Below are 23,660 nucleotides of genomic sequence, written 5' to 3'. Positions count from 1 at the left end.
TTCAATGTCGTTGCACTGTGATTGTTTTAAAATAGGTGCGAAAAATCCTGTAGATCGTGCTGTCTTCGTTGTCTTTGCTTAATTGGTGTTTTCTCAATCATACTGTGCCGTGTTGCCTCGTCTATCGTGTGTCGGATACAGGTGTAGTATCCATTCCGTCAGGACAGTTCAGCGCAAATTAAACCTAATTGAATGGAACACCTTGTAGCGATTGGAAGGCAGGTGGCACGTGACTCTAATCAACAACAGCAGACGAGACAGCAGGGTCAGCGCCAAAGTATCAATCTCGCGCGGGAGGACAAAACAATAAGCAAACGTTGAACAAATAGTACAGCGCTAAGTACTAATTTCTGACGAAAGGGGACTTTTAACAATACATTGACCCCCAAATTTGTGAGATCAATCAGTCCCTTACCCAGTGTGGATCGTTGTTTGTGGTGATGGAACGCACTATGAGTCGGCAGTGCTAAAGCCCCTGGCACTATAAATGGAAACTTTAGGCCGAGAATGCCTTTCTAAGATAGGGATCTTACACCAACCGAGACATATGGGTCCAGACTCATCAGGCGAAGTTCTGACCCGGCCCGCGGGAAAGGCGGATCAACTTGTGTCGGGCGCGTGATCTATTTGACCAGCGTCCGGCGCCAGGCAAAGAAAGCACCGGCCAAGTGGTCAGTTTTCAGGTAATTTATCTTACCATAATTACAGGGTAGAGAACACCAATTTTCGACCATGATACCCGCTCGCGGGCTGTGTTGACATTGCGCTTTATACTGGCGCATCGTCCTTTCAAATGACCCGCCCCTGTCCGCCTCCGCTCCTGTCCTTGTAAACAGTGCGTTTACTAATTGACTCCTAAACAATGTCCGCGACAAAATGTTTAGGTTGGCAGTGGTCACCTACTGGTCATTTTGTGTTGGATATAGATACCGCTAGTCGCTTATGGACATCATTACTGGACTAAATACAGACCTTCGTATCCAGCGATGAATGGCGGATGGTCAAACGTCCATCCTTTTAGAAAACGGTGTCGAATGCGTTTGACCAAAATAGTTATTATCAAAATGTTCACAGATCTATACCCACTGGCATAAGAACGTAGTTCACCACTGCACCATCAGATGGTAGCACTGCTGAACCCGAATTGATCGATTCTACCGTGATCTGTTCACATCCAGGCTTTTCGTCAACCAAAGCCTCTTTTTTGGGAACGCCATGCTATTGCGAGAATGGTGGACCTGAAAACCCGAATGAGCTGAGTACCATGCCAAAGTACACCCACACCGATTTTATTTCAGTTCTCCTGCCCAGGACATATACCCTAAACATCATCGAAAATGAGGCATAACAATAACTTGCCACTATCTGTCAACGTCTGTGACCCATGACCGAAGTAAAATGGTACCGGTATCAGTCGGATGATCTACCTGAGTGTTGTGACATCGGCCGTCAAACCGCGCCGCTCCGACCTCAGGTGAGCCCGATCAATCACGAGTAGATAGTCATCGAACACGATGAGCATGCCCTCAACACCGCGCCAGGATATTTGAACGGGCGAGATAAGCGCGGGGTTGCGGCTGTAACAAGCCGAAACAAATTAAAGGATGTGGGGAGATTAACACACAAGTTATGAAAAGGGTAATTTCGGCGGCCCTGGAGTGGATGATAATAAAGATTACATCGGCGACAACTCTGAGCTCCGCAGTAATTTCCGAGGCTAGATATCGTTCATTTACATGTAATTTCGATTGGCGGGTTTTGTCCCTAGTAATTCTCATAATGGGTGAAATTAATAAACAAGACAACATACTGGTAAGTTATGAAAGTAGATGGGAGGCAAGGTAAACAATAAGTTATGAAAACAGTAACTTTGGCTAAAACACCCGGTAGATTAACCGAATAAAGGTGATGATGATTATGATTATGATAAACTGACGAATACATTGTATGGCTCAGAAAAAAAATGTATTGTCTTTAGTGAATCGGCAGTAAATCGATCTCGATTGTGGTGCCAATAGCATAATCACAGCAGCAAATTGGAAGTCCTTATATCCTATAAGTTTTATTTACTAAGATGTAAGCACAGGGGATTATAGGTGAACATGAAACTGTTCTCGTGGAGATATTGCTATCTAATTTGCTGGGTCACTTGTCTGGGGATGAGTGCCGTGTATCTCTCGGGTAATTATGGCGAGTTTGAAGATGACGGATGGGGAGGGAAGAGATGGCGCCTGACGCCATGGACACGTTCTGTGGAAGACAACAAAGAAGCGCCAACCTCGCCCTAGGGTACTTTTTACAATTTTTTATTCAATGACAACTACAAGAAAAGAAATCTAGTAAACCCTGGCACCTCAACCCACTTACACGGGCTACTGCCGAGGCATGCAGCTGATAATATACCTCATAATTAGCAAAATTGATGTAACGCTAGAAAATACCGGCCTACAACAGAACAGAAAAAACGAGTTTCGGCAAAGCGAATCTTTAGTAATTGGCCCGTCAATGAAAACTTTACTTAAGATCTAGGAGCACTGCCTTGGCGAACTTGCAGCTGAAGACCGATTGCTTCTGAACCCTCTGACCTGCGCTTACATCAGTTCACCAAATTATGAATCGGAGTGATAGCCAAATGGAGGTTTCCGTTCGACTGTAACTGAGACTGAATATTGTCAAAACAGTCCATTGTCGGACAGATGTTCGTTCGTAAACACAGTACCTCTGAAAGGCATGAGTCCTCGACTCTTGAGTGAGAAGTTTATCTGCGGTTCAGATCTATATTCATTCAAAGTTTTTACTGTTGCGCGATGCTCTTTAATCCCGGGACTAATGTGCGTGCATCGTCTTCCTGCGCGCACGTCTCCGTCATCACTCGCCTCTCAATGGTGGCGAGAATATACGCTGCATCCGGGCATTTTCAAACAATGGCGGTCGTCTGCTAAACCACTGATTAGAGGCTCTTAAACACATAAAGAGTGACCCCAAGCAAAATAATTGGGTTTAAGATAAATGGGCTACACAAGCATGTAATTATCAACCTCCATTGACCATTAAGAAATCTAAATAATCTTAAATGATTTTCAAATTTCGGTTCATTGGCCGATTACCCTCCAATTATCTCGTGGTGGACCATGGGTTGATATTTATGGAAACCAGTCTTCATGGTCAGTCACCGTTATCTGGTTTTCATTTCATTTTCTGCCTCTGTGGATACAAATGGTGTGGCTATTGTGTAGAATTGACTTAGGATCGGTTTCAAGAAGAGCGATAGACATCTAGCCTTGAAAAAACGAGTTCTTTCATGGATGTTTGTCCTTCGCGACAGCAATCATCGTGTCCAGCGGTTTAATTACATATTAGACCATTACCGCTGCTACCAGTTGACTTTTGAAGATGAGGATCGGTTTCTAGATATGGATAGCCATCTCAAATTGAAAAAGCCTGACCTCCCTTTGTCATTGTCAGAACTGACTTCTGTTGTGGCTGTCGTGGTTTCACGATAGCTATCTGACCTTGAAAAGGTGACTCCTGTTGGAATGTGCGCCTTTCTACTCATCAGCTGGCCGTCAAAATTTGATGAAAACTTTTAAATCTTTTTTACGTTTTTATTTTTCAATTATTATATCATTGCTTGATTTGCACGAATCTCCTAATGCAATGTACATATCCAAGCTAATAAAATCTTCAATAAAAAATAATAACAAATGCAAGTGACTTCCTTGGCGTGTTTACCGATTGCGTTGAAAAGATCTGAGATTGTACCTGAGAAACCTCAGGCCCTGGTAGCATGTTCCGAGGTCAATCAGCACAGTTACCACCAGCATGACGATCATAATGGTGATGGCTAATGTACCCACTGTTTGGGCTGATGGCGATTCCTTCGGTGGTGGTGCGTATTTTTTGCCCTTGAGAGTCAGTTTCGGGGCCTTCTCTGGAAGTACAGAATTGTAAGGATGATTTATGTGGACAAGTAAAATCATTGGACAACAGATGACAAAAGAGAGTTGATGAAGTTGATGCAGATACTGAATACGTGTATACCTTAAATCAAGCACAGACAAGAGCTAAAGACAATACGAAGATACGGACACAGCTGCAGCACCTATATACTAAAGCAAAGAGTCAATGCAGAAGCGACGGGTGAATCGCTTGCTTGCGATTGGACAGAGAGACACCGTACACCACGCACTGTTCATTTCTTCCCAGTACAGTGGTCTTGTTAACTATATTGCTTTAACTCTGTTATGGAATAATTGTTCCCAGTATTCATTCACAAGATCTGTACCTCAAGGCAGGACTTCGGACTCTCACCTTCTTTAGCCTACGTATTGAAAAGACCGGCATTTAACGCAAATAGGAGGTAGTGGAGAACGTCTTTAACTATAACTGAGACAACTTACTTGTACAGAAAGGCACATTTGGTTTCCAGCGGGCCTCGTCGCTACACACGCTGACCATCTCCTCGTCTCCGTTGGGGAACTCGAACTCTTCGCTCACACAGCTGTAGAGAATGGATGCTTTCCAGCTCGTGTCGTTAGAGTCCATGGTGGTGTTTGGTGGGCGAGGTGGCTCGGGACAATGAAGGGCTACAAAGGAAATGTTACCAGTGTAATAACCCAACGGTCACAATTGGGAACTCGAACTCATGGCTGACACAACAGTAGATGTCCATGCGGTAAGAGATCATGGGAGTGTTCAATGTAGTTTATAGAGCTACTAATATCCTGCAGTGGAGGCTCAACTCTCAACCCAGTATATTCCAAACAGCAGATAACTTACGGATACAATCATCGAGTTTACTAATGTTCCACCTGCCGATCTGCCAGTTGACGAAGTTTTCCCTGCAGCCGACCCAATGCCTGACATTACGGTCCGGAAACATCCAGCCAGGATTACATGTCCAAATGACAGTCTCCTTGAAGCGATTGTTGGCCGAGTTGACGGTGGCGTTACCCACCCGGGGAAAGGGTTCGCATTCGACCGCTGAAAAACATCAAATTACATAACAAAACTGGCATTGAGAATCTCTGCATTCAGGAGGTTTCCTAACATCATCAGAGATATATCAATCATGTAATGAGTAGATATCAATCTTTTGAGATCCAACCAACGTTTCATATACAGAAACAGCGAGACAGCTGCATTGCCTGTTGCAGGGTGCCAACGACAAGACAAGATTGCCAAAAACCAAAACGATGGGCTGATGCGGCTGCAGGACGTCATCCAAGCTTGATAAAATTACAGAACAAACCAAAATGCAACCACACTTACGCTCGCAGTCCGGCGGGACGTCTATCCACTCAGTATCGGGGCCACACCAGGCCACCTTAAAGCTGGTGTTTATACCAAACTTCCAGTGCCATCCGTGTTGACAAGTGTACTCGATCCAGGATGGAAACACCCTCTCGCTGGAGTTCCGGTCAGCGTGCTTTACGTCTGGGGGGACCTTGCAGCTTGAAGCTGAAGATGAATGAGATTCAATCTGAAGGAGACTTCAATTCACATGTTGCCAATGGGTAACATACATGGACATGGTGTAATCTTCTTTTTCTTCGTTCTCTATCTTTTAAGGTGAATCCTGTTCTGGTGACAAATACTGTCGTCTTTCGAACTGGTTATCGTAATGCTGGTCCTGGATTCAGGTTCCGAGTGGCCAGAACTTGGTGAATGCGGAGTCTAAGTAAAACTGTTCAGTTGACCCGAGAAGAAGCGGCGAAGTCGCAATCCTAAGCAAAATCGGGCGGTCGAAAGGGCCTAATTCGATGACCGACCATAGCCATACAAGTTTTTTAAGTTAACTTACGTTCGCATGGAGCGAGTGAACCGTCACTCCACTTCGCCGAGAACAGACACTCGTACTTCATGGACGGCATCTTGGTGATGTTAGGCTTCGATGTCTGCCAGGCCTCTGTCATATTTGCTGTAGCATTGCCCGCTGTGGAGAAAAACAATTTCACTATACAACTGACTGAAAAATCTGCTAAAAACAAGGATTTGTGTCGTCACTTTCATGAATAATGAATTGTAATTCGTTATTCGAATAAAATAATGTTCAGTACTTACTTGGCTCGTGTTGTTTCCAATCCAAGTATCTGGCAGTATAGTTTGGCAACACGTATCCTGGCTTGCACTTGTAGTCAATCGTCAGCTCGATGTACGGCTTGGGCGGATGAGGTTCCACATACTCGGCGGTGGGCATGGCCGGACAACGCCTAGCTGTGCAAAGATAGGAGAGGGGTCTGTTTAGTTGCGCTCGCTCACAGATTGTAGAGGAACAGAGGAGCAGCAGCAGAAGACACGAGCAGAATGAGAAACGACAAGAAATCAAGAACGGAAACACAAGATTAGTTACGACGGGATGAGTACAAGATCAACACTGACAGAACACATTTAACGGAACCAGATGACATTGCTGTTGGCACAACTCTATCCTTACGCAGGAAATCTTGCCTAGGTGTCGTGGCCGATGGCATCTCGACAAAACTTACCGACAGTCTGACAAACAAAGCCCTTCTTCTCCGAGCAGGGTTTGGTGTCCCACTTCCCCTTCATGAGGAAGAACCCCTTGGTAAAGAGGTTCTTCACAACGCAGAGGCAGACGTCTGTGCCATCTGGGACAGTGGTCAGAAGGTCATCGGCAAGCCAATTAGTCCACGCAATCTCGGTTCCTCCATACGTGAAGTTTCCCGCTAAAATGAAGATGCGTTGGTTGTGTATTTCCACGAACAGCTCCAAAGACTATAAAAGTTCAATGACCCATGCTCTTGGTCACTTGGATGGTGTTCATTTGATTCTCTCAGAACCAGGGGGCCTTGTCACTTCAGTTGCTGCTGATAAAAGGTTTCTCACAGAAAGGAACACGTGTGTAGGAAAGGCGTCTACTCTAGACCTGACCTTTGCGACTTTTCGATGTAAGCATGGTAAGAGGGAGAGGGAGGATTTGCCACGCATTGCGAGGTGCTGTCGAGCTGAAGATGTTACGAGCTTCGGTTGAACCACTCGCTGGTGGCCAGGACTAAACGTGGTGGCCGGGCTCTTGCCCTTGGCGGTGGATATTTATCGGATAAACTACGGTATGTTAAAAAGGAGCATAGAGGTAGTTTTAAACAACATAACGTACAAGCATCCTTCCTGCCGAGGGTCCAGTAATCTTCATAATCAAAAGTAAGCACTGTATCAAGAAATTTCTGCTCGTCAAGGTTTTGAATGGAGAGAAGATCGCCGTTCTTCGACTTGCACACATCGATAGCCTCGGCCTGGGTGAGTTTATCGGCGAAGAACATGTAGCAGTTGCCAGTCAGGTTGCTGTAGGCCCATTCCTCGGCTATGCATGGTGTTGGGGAGCGGGTGTAGCCAACTGGATTAACGATGCTGATGCATGAATAACTTAGAAAAGTTCATACTACATATCTAAAGAGGGAATAGTTAGTGACATACCGGTAATTGGATAATTTTAGCGACCATTTGGATCAGCCGGGAGTAGTCGTGTCATTTAGCTTGTGTGTCAAACCATTACAGATTCGCGAAGGGCAAATCCGTTTTCGGCCGAAACCGGTGCAAAACTCGTTGCTGCTCTGTGCCTGCTTTAAAAGAAGGTTTTTCAATAAAGGAAAAGCAATAGAGACTTTATCTTTTGAGAAAGAACGCACGATCTTACCATGAAGATCTGCCCTGTGCTTGTACGTCCCATTTTCCGAATCGGGCGCCACTGCAGTGGTGGAGGACGTGCTGACTGAAAAAGAACCAAATGGAACGACTCGGTGAAAACTTTTGATACCAAACTATAAAATATGTTGTCATAGTCCTCAAATCATCTCGGCGGTACATGTAGTGCAATATGATCGAAGGCTGTTGATGGTAGTTAATAAATAAAAGACAACTCCACAATGTAATCCAAATCGTCTTCCAACGTTTCGGTTTAATGAACCTTCTTCTGGGAATGAACAGTTGATTGTTTGACTTGGTTTATATACGTCAATAACAATAGTGGCCATGTGCGCGATCGCGCCGCGTGGCATTGTTTACAAAACATTCGCTGTGATTGGCTGGAGAGGTGGTCTTGACCTTTTGATATTTATAATATTGGTTACAAAGGTTGATGATAGATGGCGCGCACGTTGTGCGCGTCGTTTGGAAACATGGCGGATCAAGTGAATGATTCGCGAGTGCAAACATTGAAAAATATATGATTTCTCCATCAATAAGTATAGTGATGTACTCCACGTCTTGTAGAAATAAAGTCTATGTACTAGTACAATATATACAAGTTCGTAGTTCGTAATTTCCTGTTATGGATGTGGTTGGCTCATTTAGACCTAAAGGTCTAGAAAGGCTGCTGATGGATCAGATGTCAAGGCCATGGTTGGTCACATCCTTATCTGCAAGATTTTAATACAATAACTAATGCATGTTTGGTATATATTGTCGTTATGACGTGGACCCTGCATATTGGCCATTGGGTTCTAGGATCGGTCAAATTTGAAATTGACTTCTTTTATATCATAACGAGTTCCAATGAGGGCCACGTTAATGTGAAATTTATCGGCTTTTGGCTAACCGGATCCGCGTATGTCTCATTATGACAAAAGTGTCTGGAAATTTATAGGCAGGTGTGTTGAAAGGGTACTTCAGACCCGAATCTGGAAGTCGGGATATTGGCGTTCGCATGGAAACGCATACATGTACAAGTGTTCGTAGCCATGACAGTGCTAAAATGCTGAGCAGTGATTACAAGGTTTTCACTGGTTACGTTTAGGAAGGGTACATGTATCAATAGGAATGGCGATATGATGGGGTGGTAATTATTGCTCTAAAAGTAATGAAAGTGGCCATTCCACTTCTATTTCAAGGTATTCCCTAGCCACATGGGATTTTAATATCCGTGGTTTAACTTAAGGTACATATACATAATCCACCATCGCTAAAAATCAACGTCAACATTACTCTGAAGTCTGAAATTTAACCACTGCGATGTGTCATCTGTCTCCTGAAAGAAAACTTCATTGAAAAGAAAAAGTAATAAAATGTTACTATTATACATAGCAAATCAGAGTCTATAAGTGCGAAACACACAAACACTGAAAATCAGGTTTCAGGGGAAATGTGATATCATGGTAGGCATTTTGACCCTGCACTGACGGAAGGAAACAGCGCGGTAAAGATGATGAATGAGATTTTACTTACACAACGCGATATACAAGAACAGAATAGCATCCATTCCAAAAGCCATTGCATTGAAGGACTAGTAACACATGTGCCGCAAATATTCCCCGCACAACAAGACTACAACCGTCGAACTCCTAAAAATCGTGAATTTTTCGGACTACCAAACCGAAACTGCCGACGGGACTGAAAGAACAAACTTCTGCCGCCCACCGAAAATTTCCGTATTTATCAAATGAAGGTGTGTGAATAACATTGTCGTCTACAAAGTGAAGGGGCGTACAATTTATTGAATCACAGTAGCATAGAACGAAAGGACCATTTAGTGCTGATGCCGCTACAGTAACGTATTGGCATTTTAAGTATGCTTTCGACAGTCTGGCTGTTCTTTAAAGTGGTTAGAGTGGTGGGATGTTAAGCGGATCTGCCACTAACAACGGCCGGAAACACTAAGTAGTATAGGACCTATGTGGACATCACATCCCCTCATCGACCTTGAAAAAACCCCTCCCCTTAACGCGAAAATCATTCGTCGGTTGTACGAACGTACATACTGATCTCCAAGCCATTTCGGAATCAAAAGGATGATATTTAAGCCTCCCGGAAGTGCGAACATGGTACGTTCTTTTGGTAATATAAGAGACGCGAACGTTGGAGCTGGGGTCTGATGTTCATTATATCCTAGCCCAATACGGTAAGCACATTTCAATGGTCAGGATGGGGCGCTGGTGTAGGTGTACCTCGCTTAAGCAGAGATACAATCTTGCATGTCTTCCGAAAGTTGGACCAAGCATGACGTACCCTTCTTCTCCGTGGTGAATGATATGGCTTTGTCGAACAGCCTCAGCGATGACAAAGCACCGGAAAAATACCAGCTTTGCTTGTCTGTTACGCATGCCCCGATGATGAGGTCACCCGTGGTCAAAGGAATCAAGCCGGGTTTCGTCTGTTTGACATCACGAGTGTCGTTAAGAACAAACGTGACCACTCCCCAGTCTCTGTCGTACGACACACCAACCTTTGACCAAACATCCAGCGGAACACTAAACGCAGACGACACTGACGAGACGTAAAAATCTTCCTTTTTCTGAAATGTATTGTAAATTCTTAGCCGCAGTTTTCCATTCATGATACCAAAAGCAGTCCCAGTGGGCCCAGTCCCTTCTTCTTTGTAACATAAGATAGGCGCAGGGGAGCTTCCATGTGGTTGCACCATCACGGTTATCGAGAAACTGCCCGTAAAACTCAACTTTGGGTTCTTTGAGACTCGAATAAAGGAATCATTTCCTGTGAAGTTGTAGGCAGAATCCTTATTACCATCTGGTCCCTCAGTCAGTGTAATTCCTTGTGGTGTGTTCTTAGTGACGAAAGTCCCGCTCTTACTATTCCACCCGTAGGTTTTGTTCAAAGGCCAGAAGGCGACTGGCGGCTGTGCGTGCTGACCTGAAAATATTGCAGCATATTTACTTTTAGAATCATGAATTTCCAGTTTGGCATTTCTTACATCAAAGCAAGCTTACAGCTTCTAAAGTAAATTCGGCTTAAATTGAAAGAGTGTTGACTTACTGTGGGTTTCCAGCAAGATATTCGCAAATATAAAAACGAAAACAACATCTGCCTGGTCCACCATGCTAAATCCGCGTCATTTTTATAATACACATAATACTTAATATCGTTCGCAGTAGGCTGGCCTGCATTGCATTTGACTCTCTATTTCGACGGGATTGATGTCTGCCTGTTGATCAAGTGAGATCGAAGGTGTTTAAACAAAGGTGTTTAAATATTTTCTGTTGCTGCCTATTTAGCCCATAATTGACTCCCCTGTTTCATGTTTCTCTCGGCCCGGTTAGGATGAAAATCGAAATTTTTTCAGGACAAAATCTGCGATCAAGGACTAAAACAGAGATCGCGATGTGGGCGAATTTCGGCACTTCAGAGATTCTCCATGGCTTATCATCTGTGATGACATAGTTGTCTAGTATTGGCAACTGGAATGACGCACTATAATTCAAAGAGGCTGTGAAGAGTTTGGTAAAGTGACGGCTGTCGGCACTGCTTTGTTCATGCATTTATATCAGGTTGACTTTTGTGAATTAAAGATCAAAATGGTTCCAAGGCCAATGTCCTTGTTATATATTTTTTTGCAAGTTGTCACCAGAAAAGCCAAGTAGATGATTAGATATGACAACAAGAACCCGTATGTTTAAAGATTGTTAATCCATTAAAGGGATTATTCGAAAGCCCATGGGTTTAACCTTGCACCGACGCATATCAAACACCAATGATATATACAAGCCAAGCTTATACATTTTCGCAAACACTGATTATGTCTATAGCCTCAGGACGTCATCTAGAACCACCTACAACGTCCTACAAGCGTAATACATAGCTTAAGACAATACTTGGCGCAGCAAGGGAAGATTACCATATATTTTGATTCATCAAATTCAGTACATTGTGCAGTTTCGGTGCGGTGTACTGATTTGGGTGTGCAACGGACTATCCTTGGATTTGTAAGTGGAGTGTAATCGACAAACCAAGTGTGCTATTGATGGTGAGTAGCCGAAAATGAGAAGTGCCGTATTAACTTGCTTCATTAAGTAATGTTAGACTATAGAAATGCGAGCGAAAATGCTACCGTGCCTGTGTGCTTGGCTACATGTCTTAAGTATTACAAATCTGTTGTAAATTTGTAAATTTGTCCCAATTGATCATAGCATGCAGCGTGTAGCTCTCATAGCGGAATGCTTACTTTCGCCTTTTACAGACACTTGCCTGCAGGATAGAGGGGAAAAGCTGAATCTTCTGAGCGGCGAGAAGAAAGCGTATTTCGTGTGAATGAGATATCATTTCCAAAAGCGTATCGCAACCGTATCAGGAGTATTTTCTACAGCAACCACATTGTCAAAGCTGGATATTTTCCCTTTAAATCAAAGCCGTATCTTACTCTATACTGTGCAGTCTGAGCAAGTCGTCTGAATTGCAAAATGGCCTATCTTGATGGGAATGACTTCATGATTTGCTACCAGAAGAAACCGACTCGTACCCGGTACTACACTGAAGAAACAATCGCTCAGGTCGAGGACAACACGAAACCAACCTACCACCCCTACATCGTCCCCGTGATGAACGCTTCCCCAAAGGTCCATCACCATTACTACGGACAAGAAGGACCTCAACAATATCCAGGGCCAAACATGTATGTCCCGAACTACGGTCTCCCGCCAACATTCACCGTATGCGGAACGATAGAAAATGGTCGCGTCATGGGTTTGAACCCCGAACTATCCACCCCAGGCATCAATTTCATACCCACGGAAATCGTCATCGATATTGAACGGACCTATGGGCATCTAAAATACGCCGAGTATTCTGTTGCTTGTTCGAATTCGAAATATACGGTGCAGGTGAAGGTGCTTTCACCTGAAGACAATCCGAAATATCAACCCCCTCCACCTCCCCGGCCGCGTAGGAGGCCATCGAATACTCAGAAGTTAGATTATGATTTGGAGGATTTTTAGATCGTCAACGCTATATGAAGTCATTTTCCGTACGGACACCTAGAGATTGAAGTATAGTATTAAATGAAACCTGCTGTCGTTATTGGAGGACTATCTTATGTGCATAATGAACGCTTATGGTAATTTCTTCTGACCGGGACGCAGAACAAGAAGATGTCTATGTGAATATGTAACGGGACTTTGGAAGATGAAGTGTGTTTAAATGAAACCTGACGAGAGAGATTGGAGGACTATGTTATGTGCATTTGTATTCATGTACATTAATGAATGATGCTGTCTGATTTCTCGTTTTTACTTCGGTACGAAGTCCGTGACTGAATGCATTCACGGGAGTGGTTTAAACTAAACACACTGTACAAATGCATTCCATACATATGGAAGTGCACTGTGGTAATCATTATCAAAGATGAGTTAAGCACTTACCTGCTTCACACGACATCCGCAATTCCTCCATTTCTTCCACGGACAGCACATCACCAATCAACCGCACCTCTGCCAACCTTCCGTCAAAGAAGTCCTCATCAACAAACTCTGGCCGATGGAGTATATTAGCGCCGATGTGCAGATGTGTTTCGGGTGTGAAGATCATCTCGGTCGGGGAGACGTAGCCAAGTTTCTGAAAACTCTCGGCGGTTGCATTATTGATCAAGAAGTCGATTTTGCGGTCTTTGTGGTTATAAGCAATGCCGATGAAGTTCCATTCGTTGAGTCTTACCTAAGAAAGGAGGAAGCTTTGAATGAATTGTGCAGGTTGGAAACATATACTGTAAACCGCGCCTCTATCTTTTGGGATTTGCGAACATTTCTAAGAAAACTAAAATTTTCACGATTTTGCGGATTACGATTTTTGTTTGTTTTTCTGACCAAACAATTACTTGTGGCCTTATTTGCTGATGCACAGGCTATTAATAAGGGATGGTCTACAACGAAATGAATACATGAGCACTAACTACCATGTACCATCAGTTTGAGGACCTCTCAGTCCATTTACTTGTGTACTGATGTGGTAGCACTCTGTTGTACAACAGAGCAACACTATGCACAGTTATCATGGAACGACAACGTAATGTTAATAGAGTCGTTATTGAGAGAAAAATCGTTTCCAAAAAAGTGGTAATATACTTTGTTTTCTGATATGGCACTCCATCTACTCCGCCTCGTGTTTTCCCCAGTGCCATCCACGTACATTATCTTAACATAAAGTTCGTCGCCTTCAAGATAGATACTCAAGCCATTCACAGACCCAGTCGAGTAGACCAGCAAGGGCATATAAACTGGTATATCTGACGGCCCCGGGGTCGGCAAGATTGTCAAGGTCAGTGTGAAGCTTCCATTCACGCTTAATTTCTCTTCGTGTTGGACTCCCAAGGAAGATCTTCTGTCACTTTGGAAGTCGTACGCGGTTTCGTTGAGGCCGCATGGACCTTCAGCCAAGGTTACGTTGTTGGTCTCGGTAGGGAAGGTGGAGGTTATTTCGTTTGTTCCGTAGGTAGCATTTAGTGGCCACAATGCGAGCGGTTCTGGTGTTCCTGCAGGGAAAAAAATGGTCTTGTTTCTTGAACAAGGGTACCATATTCCAAGTTGACTGACTGTAGTTTTGACCCAATACGCATCAAATATTTCAAGGAGAATTCTCTTTCATGAATTGGCCAAAAAAAGATGAGACCTACCGTAAGCACTATAAACGAAAATGAAGGCCAGGATGCACAAAACAGCGATGATATCCATGATCATGTCTGGGTTTGTTTTTATTAACACATTCAGCGTAAAATGTCGGAGTTTTATCACAGTTAATGCTAATGTACGAAATGGCATATGGTTTGTTATTTGCTATGCTGCTGTAATATGCAATGTACAAGTAGTTATACTAAGCCATTTTCTGTTTGTATGTATTGCGGTAGAGAGAAATAAAGGTTCGGATGCGATTGTTTTCCCCAACCCACATACTCATTCAATTATTTTCATCATCAATATATTTGGTCATAAATTGACTTGCTTAACTGCCTCCTGACTGCTTCCTACCTGCCTATGGATTTTTTTCTTCGATTGAGCTACATGATTTCTTCGTATCGGGATCAGAATCCTTGGGCGATCATTAGAAAAATAATAGATTTCGCCTCAATGATATCAACTTTATTGTCAAGACGTGACGATAGCGTTTCAAGGAATATACATGTCATGTACGAATGGCATGACACCAAGAGATCCGATGCCGTCATCCAGGCGAATATAGATGGAAAGTTACCACTCATCGGGATGCCAATATCTGTGGCTGACAAATGCTTCTTCTGTGATCTTTCGCTTCTGGTTGACGCTGATGATAAGATGAGTAGGATCATATTTGCAGAGCAAAATTTGGCGGGGAAAAGATCGGAGGCAAGTTTTTTTCAAATATACCCTTTATTTTCAGTTGTTTTTAAAATCGTACACTGTACACATTGTCGAGCTTCAAAATAGAGAACCCTGGTATGCATGTATACTAACTAATGATAAAGTAGAATAGCTCTAACCAAGGGTCCCAAAAGCAATTCCATAGGTCATGGGTAGCGTTTGTTCTGAACAAATAATTGGGGGCCGTTCACTGCGCGTAGGCACTATTTATTTTCCGAATTTCAGTACTCCCCTCCACTTGTACCTATGGGTACGCTAGAGCTCAGACCTTTCCTGTGTATGGTACGCAGGCGCAGCAAGAAGATCGTCAGTCGCCCCGGCCATATTGTATTCTGACTGATTATGGTACAGTATATAGTTCTGAGAGACCATTACCGTCAACACCACACTAATAAAATAGCACATAATAGAATCCTTTGTACCCGGACATTCTGTCCTGGAACATTTCATACGTTTACAACGGAATCAATCCGGCAATAGCACGCGCAGATTATCGGAAAGAATCGTAAGCCAAGCCCTATGAACCTGTCTTCTTCGCCTCATTTTCCTCATTTACTCCTTCGTTTTCTGTCGTATCTTTTCCCTCGTCTAAAGCATCGTACCCGTCAACCTCGCCTTCTCCCGGCTGGTCTATTGCAAGGCGCCTGAACTTCTGTTGGTAGAAGCAGATGAAAACCGTTGAACCTACTAAAGCACCTATCAGACCGTAGTTAAGCCACTTTGTACCTGAAAGAAAGTGGATATCAGATCAAAACTGAGGAAAGTGTTGCCTTCAGCATTTTTTTAAAGACGATTTGCCCTGAATTATTATCAAATAACGCCGTTTGATCTGTTCATTTGTTGATGCGCATGCAGATTTCTCATTTCGAGGTCGAACCACGAGGCCACGTATGCGTTTCAGCTGATGTAACCTGGTTATCAAGGCGAAAGTATGGCATTCAAGCCAAAAGAAGGGGAGAATGGAAACCTCCCCTTACCGACTGGTATCGTATAAAAAGCACTATCTTAAGTTCCACCGAGTCGGCGTACGACTCGATAATATGCTCACCAATATTCGGTATCAAAAACACCAAAAGAAACAGGACATTGATAACATTTCCGGCCATGGTAAGAACTCCGCCAATCACTGACTCGGACACTGGATAGGATGATTCACAGGCCATCTCGTAGAACAGGGGGCAGGTGGCCTGAGTGGCCGTGGCTGACACCACTGTGGCGATTAGCAGAGCGGCTGCAGGGAGAAATAAGAGGGATTTGTTAGAGTGAACGTAAATTTCCATTGAACCATTGAAGAAACTGACATAATTTCTATGTAAGCTGACGAAAGTTTTTATGGAGCTGACGCAAGGTCTATGAGAACTGGCATCAGTTCCATTGAAACTTAGTGACAGCTCCAAATGAATGAAACTGGTGAAAATTTCCATGGAAACTGGTGTAAGTTCCATTAAAACTGACGTCAAAGTTCTATGAAAACTGGTCTAAGTTCCATTGCAACTGGTGACAGCGGTAGGAATTGATGTGAAATGATCAGTGTAACAAATATGTTCAAAACCAACACAGAGGTTCACAAAATACATATACGACATGAGGACCGTGCCTGGACGTCTGTTTGCATTGCCAACTCCTCCATACAAGTCCTTATCTTGTTATTCAGTTAAGTTATAGTTGGGACACCGAATTTTCGTCTGTCTAAGAACATTAAAAAGAATACATCAAGAGCCGTTTCTTTCCCGCTGCATTCTTCTCCATACATCCCCCTCTACTTGATCAACTTGGATACCAATGGGACACCGGGTACTTGTATAGTCACGGTGTCAGCAAATGGCCTCCAAGATTGAAATCATTATCCTCATGAAAAGATCACAATTTCTCTCGATACACTCACCAAAGTTCATAGCTACAAGGCTGTCTATGATGACCGTCATCCAAGCACAAAATATCACAGCGACGGCTAGGAAGACAATCACAATAATCTTAAGATGGTGAGAGAAGGCGTCAGCTATCCGCCCGATTGTTAGGGTGCCTGCTATTCCTGCTATTGATGATGCGAACCCCACCCATCCGGCCTCGTACTGGAATGGAAACGTCGAATGATCAGGCGTTTTGTGATGACGCCATCTGGAGCCATAATAAATGACGACGGCCCCCATCCATCGATACACGCCGAATGCACGCGAAGACGGTTGACAATAGACCTGAAATCACGTGGCAAAACGTCACCACATTACCCCATCTGTGATAGGATTTCTCGCAAACACTCTCGTTCGCACAAGTGATGAAAAAGGGTTACTCCTAATATGTGATTCTATTTACCTGAGTGACCCCTATTGGGTGAAGATTTAACTCCAATGCGCTGCCCCAGCCGAAGAAGAAGCCTTGAGTCAGAGCGAAAGGCACCAATACCATCCAGAAATGAAAATCGCTGGAAATCAAAAAAAAGTACAAGTATATACATGTACTTGTAAATGTATGCATTTAGGTCCAAGTCCTTATAACTGTTCGCCTCATTCGGAAGTTGCCATTGGAACGTACCTAAGTAATGTCTTTAAACCCTCATAACAGTTCGTCCTCCCTTGCGTTGCGGAGATGCTGGGAGGCTTGGGTGGTTTGTCTGGGAAGTAGACCATGGTCACCAGGAACAGGAAGCCGATCCAACCGAACTCTGAAAATAATACAAAAAAGTCAACAGGGAGTTTTCGCAAACGCCAATGTGAACGCCTATCCCATTGTTCGTCCTCCCGATAACTTTGCCGAACGATGGGATGGGGTTCGCGTTGACGTTTCGGGGGCGTTTGCGAAAACTCCCTTTTACCCGTCATTATGGCCTGTATGGTTCATTTGCTTATGGCCGAATTTCTCGCAACATATCACCGGAGTGAAATTCGTGACTTCGTTTTCCGCGGCGTGTCAGTAATTCGCGGTGACCATGTATAGTATAGAAAATGTAGCCATTTTCGGGGAATAGGGATTGTTCTGTTCCTCGAAATGTAACATCGGCCTCGGACGATTACACATTCTGAGAGCTAGAAAAGTCCATATTGCCCTTGACAAATCGCTATATTTGATAAAAAGCATCTGGTATATGTTGGCCTCGACCCTTAATAGACGGAGCACCAATCGCTGAAATCTTTTCACCGCCCGAAGTACAGCGCAGCAACGACAGGTGTTCTGGTGTCGCAATGATGTACTCTGGTTTCATCGACAGTTATCGATCATTTACAATAATCTATCGCCTCAACCTGTCATTTCTCGTAGGCGCGGTGCTGAATTGTTTAACCCTCTAGTAGGCCAAGGGCCTATAGAAGCTGGGATGGTGAAATGTTTAAAAAAATTAAAATTCAACCGATCCTCGGCAAAAATAACTGACAAAAAGATACTCAGTACTCAGACTTATGTACCAAATTACTAGCTTTCCTTTTCAGGTGTGCCGAGATGTGAGTATTTTGGCCAATTAGTAGTTGGAGCCCTGTGGTGTAAACTTCGCTTACCGATGTACATTAGATTCATAATGTTATGTCTCTGGTTGTCGATAAATGCTGGAAAAGAAAGAACATCACATTAATGGTATTAGTCTAAATCCAGATATCTTGATCCCATTTTTTCCCAGAAGGATACCGGTTAGTTGAAAGATGGTCTTCCGGAGGATTTTTTGGTTGACCCTGTACATTTTATTGGAGATCAGGTGAACAGAAGATAAATCACATTTCATGTCATGGCAATAGAAGAAGAAGCAGAAACAGAATCACAGCGAACATTCTGCATTTTGTTTCTCAAAGCTGTTGCTTCTGCCGAGAGGCCTAATCGATGAATAGGCCAAGAAACATATGCTGAAAACACTGGGAAAAACACTTTCGATCTGAATCTAGCCGTTTTGTTAAAAGGTATTTAATTATTACATGTATTTATTTACCCTGAGAGAAGTTGGCTGACAGGGCGCTTGGCTCTGTGGGCACAGTTGTAGTGTTAAATGAAGTCGTACTGGAAAGAGATTTGATTACACTGTGAGAGGAAGCATGTTTAAACAGCTGGGCTCAAAGTATAATTTCCTCATGCCCAGCTGACAATTGGCCCGTGGACAATAACGATCAAGTCGAGACTCTATGGGAAAATGGGTACAAAGGAGCCCCAAGGAGAAAAACACAGAAAATGTCACACCACGCTCTCCAAATTATCATTTATGGGATTGACGTATTGGCGTTAACGGAAGCCTCGAAAACTCTTTTGCGGATACTACATTTCTAAAATGTAGTAATGATATATAATATTTCCCCTCATTCTAATGATATGTACAACGTGGATAACGATCGTTTGAAGTCACCGAAACGTACTTTTCAGAGATGATGGCACCAGGAAAGGTTTCTGGGTTGTAATTCACAACGAATGGACCTATAAAAAAATAACATGGAGTGTATCAGATCATGGTATCAGTGAATCACGTTAATATTACCAGTAATATTAATTTTACACAACAATTTTATTTAAAATCACGCTTTAAAACTTGCACCAGCAGTGTCTGACCGGTCATCTGCTGCTTGAACTGAGTTGTGCGTTAACAAACGACAGTACATGTAGAAACCGACTGTTGACGAAGAATGCAATGCGCTGAACCGATTTCCGGAATTGTTATGGCATTCTGCGATATTAGTGAAAAATCTGCATTTTTTACGACTTCTGTGATTCTCGGAATTCCACAAAGAATTTTGCAAGATTTACCTAAAAGAAACGCAAATGCTATTCCTCCATAAGCAAATGCAATACCGGAACTCGTTGCTGTGATCCTTTCGGAGGCTGGGAACCAAATGGCAGAAATTACAGGAGCGCCCCCTATGAAGATCGGAGCGCCTAGTCCGTTCAAAATGGCCGCGATGTTGGCCAGCCTTAAGAGAAGAACAAGAGAGAAAGAAACTTGATGAAACTCATTTTTTCGGGAGACACATATGCTGGAAGGTTCTATCTATAATGTATACATACAGTATATAGCGTCCAAAGACCTGTAATGCGTCCGAGATTATAAGGCTAGCGCATAACAGAATCATTTGCGCCCCGCTCATAATATGTTCTCAGATATGTTTTCCCACCACCCCTGTCCCCTGATGATGATTGGGCCAGCGACGTGCTAGCGAACTTCCTTTCTACGACGGACCCATGACAGTGCAATATGATTGTACCTACCATGTTGCTGCGGGTACGGAAGACGTGATACAACGAACGCCGGCTCCAACTAGCATCAAACTAGCTGATATCAAGGAGACACGGCGAAGACCTGCAATAGAATGTCTAGTGAAAGAAATGAACATTTTAAAAACTGTTTTTTCATAGACTGTAGCTGCATGTGTTTGAAAGGACGTGGAGTGGTCGTTGAGGTAGAATCAGGATGATTTAAGATTATGTTACACGAAGTCCCAGATATAGGGGCCCTCCCATCTGTAATGAGGAATGTATCTTATCTGGTGTTGAATAAAACACGACGCAGCAAACTAACTGTGCATAGTCAGCTGAAGATGGCGTATTGGGCCCCTTGTAATCTGCCTATAGCTCCCCCCCCCCCCCCCCATTGTCATAAGTTAAACCCAACACCAGCTAGCTATAGCTTGCATCATCCCAGTCCCAGTGTACGTTTAGGTGTTATGTTATGCCAGGCTTTGTCATGCCGACTTATCGGCGGTGTCTCCTCGGATATAGTCTACGCATGGGCTTTGTGGCATAAAAACAGGGTAATCAGCTGATATCCACTCTATACTGTCGTTGCTCAATTGGGATTTTAACCCAGTTTCTGACTCTTTTTTACAAACACCTCAAGCAGCCAGGTCAAGTTGAGAGACAATTCAGAAATTGTGCAAATAAAAATATCAATCTACATTTATCCAATGCTATGACCATTCTCGCCAGAATATCGATTGCCTTTCAGAATTTTATTCTATTGTTTCCACAGTTCAACATTCAATTAAACGCGAGATAGGCCGATGTCGCAGCTTGCAGCTGTATTTAAGCAGCAAATGCATCTACACAATCACACATTCGACTCCCCGGGCAGTCCCTTTCGTCATCCTACATGTATTCATACTATTTCATATATAGGGGGAGTGACGAGATGGGTCAGCTGCGTCCGGAGTGTATCACACATAGGCCTGCACAAATGTGATAAATGGGATTGACAACAGAGACTATCGCTGACAGCGATAAAACGATAAACGACTGTTTTTATATACATATAAGTTATGAAATATTGGACGGAAGAAAATACTGAGGTTTGTAGTTTTCTTCGTGAAAAAGAATGCAGGCTTCAGTATACTTGGTGTACGCACTATTGTTCAGCTTTGTGGCACAAGTATGAATCTCGACAGGACCTGTGGGAGTTTTTGCGTGCCACTAGGGTTGGGCCCAAATTTGGTACCGTATGATTTCATCTTCGGCCATTGGTTTTGCAATTCTTATTAAACCAGAGTCTTTCAAGACTCTGATTAAACTCTCTTGTTTTATCCGGGTTTTTTCTGTATCTACTTACCACAAAAATCCAACAACCAAGAGTAAAATATCTGCGTCAGGACAGACGCGAGCGTCCCAAGAATCACAGGCATCACAACATCAAGCTGCTTCCAACCAAATACTAACATGGACGACTGTGCCACCGGACCCCAAGTGTTCCAAAATGCTAAATTAGTCAATGCCCAGAGACAGAATAACGTCAAGATATACCACCGCACGGCAGTTTTGTCCGTTTCTGACCCTGTCGAGTCCGTTCTATTCTCTGTATCTGCATCTTTTGGCTTTTCCTGGATGCTGCCGAAAGAGGGCGGTTCCGACTTTTCGTCGACGAGTTTTGTTTTGTAATCTGCCATGTTTTTCACACTGATGATGTCTCTCTTTCAAGCGAAACGTCTGCCGCTGCTTTACCAAGTCATTCTGTCGAATCTAACCGCGCACTTTTCTTGCTTCAGAAATTTGACTTTTTCTCGTGATGTTTATCGTCGTGATGTCACTTATGACCGTCGTCTGCCGTCTTGCGATATATGGAGCTGGAATGCCAATCAAAGAAAATAACACGTGGTTCTCGGCGGCAAAGTTAATTTCAATTTGTCATAAACTCTTAATCAAATTGCCGATTAGATGGGAAAATATTTTGCATCTTTAGAATTGAAATTCTCACGTGTTTTGACATTCAAAGGCGCTCCCCAAAATGGGCAACGATACGAGGAAAATATTGTCAATGGTAAAACGGCAGGTGCCGCAATCCGTACGAGCGACGAAGAAGTACGAAGGTCTGTTATATCACCAAGTTGTGTGCTCATTCGTTTACAAGGCAATCGTAAATCATATTTTGTAATCTTCAAAACAAATTAAATGATGCCTTTACATGATGCCTTTACATGATGCCTTTACCGACTTCTTCGTTCGTGTAGATCTTCGTAAGGCTTGCAAAACCTGCCTTACAGAATATTGAGTCAAGTGACCACATTCATCATCAAAGTAAAAAATATGGTAGTTGCATATATATGCTGATGAAAATAAGCGTCATTATCTGCACGTCTATTAATATAGAGCACCGAAATTGCTGCCAAATTATCGGCCATTATTTCTATCTCACATTGGTTAAAACATACAGTGTGAATGCTGAAAACAGTGGGATCCTCTGGCTTGGTCGATGTTAGGAATTTTGCCGATCACATCGACTCCCAGAATATATGGCGAGTGCCCAAAATAATAATTCGCTATCTGTGTTATCTTTTCGATGACGATGTAATACAGACAATCTCGAAATAAAACGGTAAAGAGAAGTCCCAACCTGGTACAACTACAGCGATATCAGCACTTTTTTCCTTGGATCATCCCCCCCCCCCCCCCCCCCATATGGTACAGGTGGTAGACCTATAGGTCATGCCGTCCCTTAGTACAAATGTCACAGAGATTATACGGAAATTTTATTCATACCTTCACGTGTTCTTCGCGAGTGACCCCCTTCATTATGACCCCATGTTGTGCCTGGAGCTACTATCCTCTGCAATATGACTCACATCGAGACAAACACACATCCTATGTTGCGAAAATCATCCGCCCGGCCCTGTCCAGAAGAGCAGGTCAAAATCCGAGATTAAAACAACCTTTCCACGAATCACACTTAAGCTGTCACAATTACGATTTTATCGCTGGTTTTTCTATGGGTATTGTCTTATGTCCCTTGTTCCCATCAGGTTATGAAATGCACAGCCTGTTCGTGTGTAATGCTTGCAGGCCTATTCGATTGGTCGTCGTCTGTACAGTCGTTAAGGACAACCATGATTGCCGAAGACCAAACCGAACGGTCAGTGTCTCCATCTGTGACACGAAAGTGGTACTAGAGCAGGTACCCGTGGGTCATGACTTTTGAACACCCACTTTCCTAGTTTCCCCGATAGGGGCGCTACTTGCTAATTGTGAAAAATGTGGCAAGTCCGGCAGTCGCTGTGGTATGCACCGAACATTTTTCGTGAGTTACATGGAAAAAATCTGTATTTCGGCATATAAGAATACAATTCACAAAACATATCCAACTTTTATCTCCGCTGTAAGGTAAGGTTTTAATTATGTTCGCTCTCCAAGAGAGCAATA

General features: G+C 43.3%; 2 protein-coding genes across 3 annotated transcripts; both read right to left on the bottom strand.

Annotated features, from left to right (window-relative positions):
* Positions 1-3,635: 3,635 nt before the first annotated feature.
* LOC135498084 (sushi, von Willebrand factor type A, EGF and pentraxin domain-containing protein 1-like) lies at positions 3,636-14,578 on the bottom strand. Its single transcript, XM_064788255.1, has 10 exons — positions 13,107-14,578; positions 7,658-7,732; positions 7,121-7,357; positions 6,489-6,689; positions 6,064-6,216; positions 5,804-5,935; positions 5,272-5,460; positions 4,780-4,983; positions 4,401-4,586; positions 3,636-3,931 (listed from the first exon to the last, which is right to left on the bottom strand). Exons 1-10 carry the CDS (start codon positions 13,270-13,272, stop codon positions 3,729-3,731), a joined length of 1,746 nt encoding a protein of 581 aa, XP_064644325.1. The 5' UTR covers positions 13,273-14,578; the 3' UTR covers positions 3,636-3,728.
* Positions 14,579-15,085: 507 nt separating this feature from the next.
* On the bottom strand, positions 15,086-23,315 carry LOC135498085 (solute carrier family 49 member 4 homolog). Of its 2 annotated transcripts, XM_064788256.1 has the most exons (12): positions 23,004-23,315; positions 21,580-22,090; positions 20,247-20,337; positions 19,788-19,951; positions 19,403-19,460; positions 18,985-19,052; positions 18,563-18,610; positions 17,607-17,736; positions 17,388-17,496; positions 16,960-17,146; positions 16,123-16,305; positions 15,086-15,800 (listed from the first exon to the last, which is right to left on the bottom strand). In XM_064788256.1, the coding sequence occupies exons 2-12, from the start codon at positions 21,911-21,913 to the stop codon at positions 15,592-15,594; spliced, it is 1,581 nt and encodes a 526-aa protein (XP_064644326.1). In that variant the 5' UTR covers positions 21,914-22,090; positions 23,004-23,315; the 3' UTR covers positions 15,086-15,591. The 2 variants fall into 2 exon arrangements, with proteins under 2 accessions (XP_064644326.1, XP_064644327.1); XM_064788257.1 differs by lacking the exon at positions 21,580-22,090.
* Positions 23,316-23,660: the final 345 nt, after the last annotated feature.

Source organism: Lineus longissimus, chromosome 13 (genome assembly GCF_910592395.1).
Source record: "Lineus longissimus chromosome 13, tnLinLong1.2, whole genome shotgun sequence".
NCBI classification, from domain to species: Eukaryota; Metazoa; Nemertea; class Pilidiophora; order Heteronemertea; family Lineidae; genus Lineus; species Lineus longissimus.
This window is presented reverse-complemented; position numbering and strand designations above follow the sequence as displayed.

What these genes read in the sequence shown, in the direction of transcription:
- LOC135498084 (XM_064788255.1), bottom strand. Translation starts at nt 13,272, where the DNA reads ATGATCTTCACACCCGAAACACATCTGCACATCGGCGCTAATATACTC. An exon ending in GCGGATGTCGTGTGAAGCAG is followed by an intron (nt 7,733 to 13,106) that starts GTAAGTGCTTAA and finishes GTTCTTTTTCAG; the next exon opens with TCAGCACGTCCTCCACCACT. An exon ending in CGTCCCGCCGGACTGCGAGC is followed by an intron (nt 4,984 to 5,271) that starts GTAAGTGTGGTT and finishes GATGTTTTTCAG; the next exon opens with CGGTCGAATGCGAACCCTTT.
- LOC135498085 (XM_064788256.1), bottom strand. Translation starts at nt 21,913, where the DNA reads ATGGCAGATTACAAAACAAAACTCGTCGACGAAAAGTCGGAACCGCCC. An exon ending in TTGGTTGTTGGATTTTTGTG is followed by an intron (nt 20,338 to 21,579) that starts GTAAGTAGATAC and finishes ATTCTATTGCAG; the next exon opens with GTCTTCGCCGTGTCTCCTTG. An exon ending in GTCAGCCAACTTCTCTCAGG is followed by an intron (nt 18,611 to 18,984) that starts GTAAATAAATAC and finishes TTTCTTTTCCAG; the next exon opens with CATTTATCGACAACCAGAGA.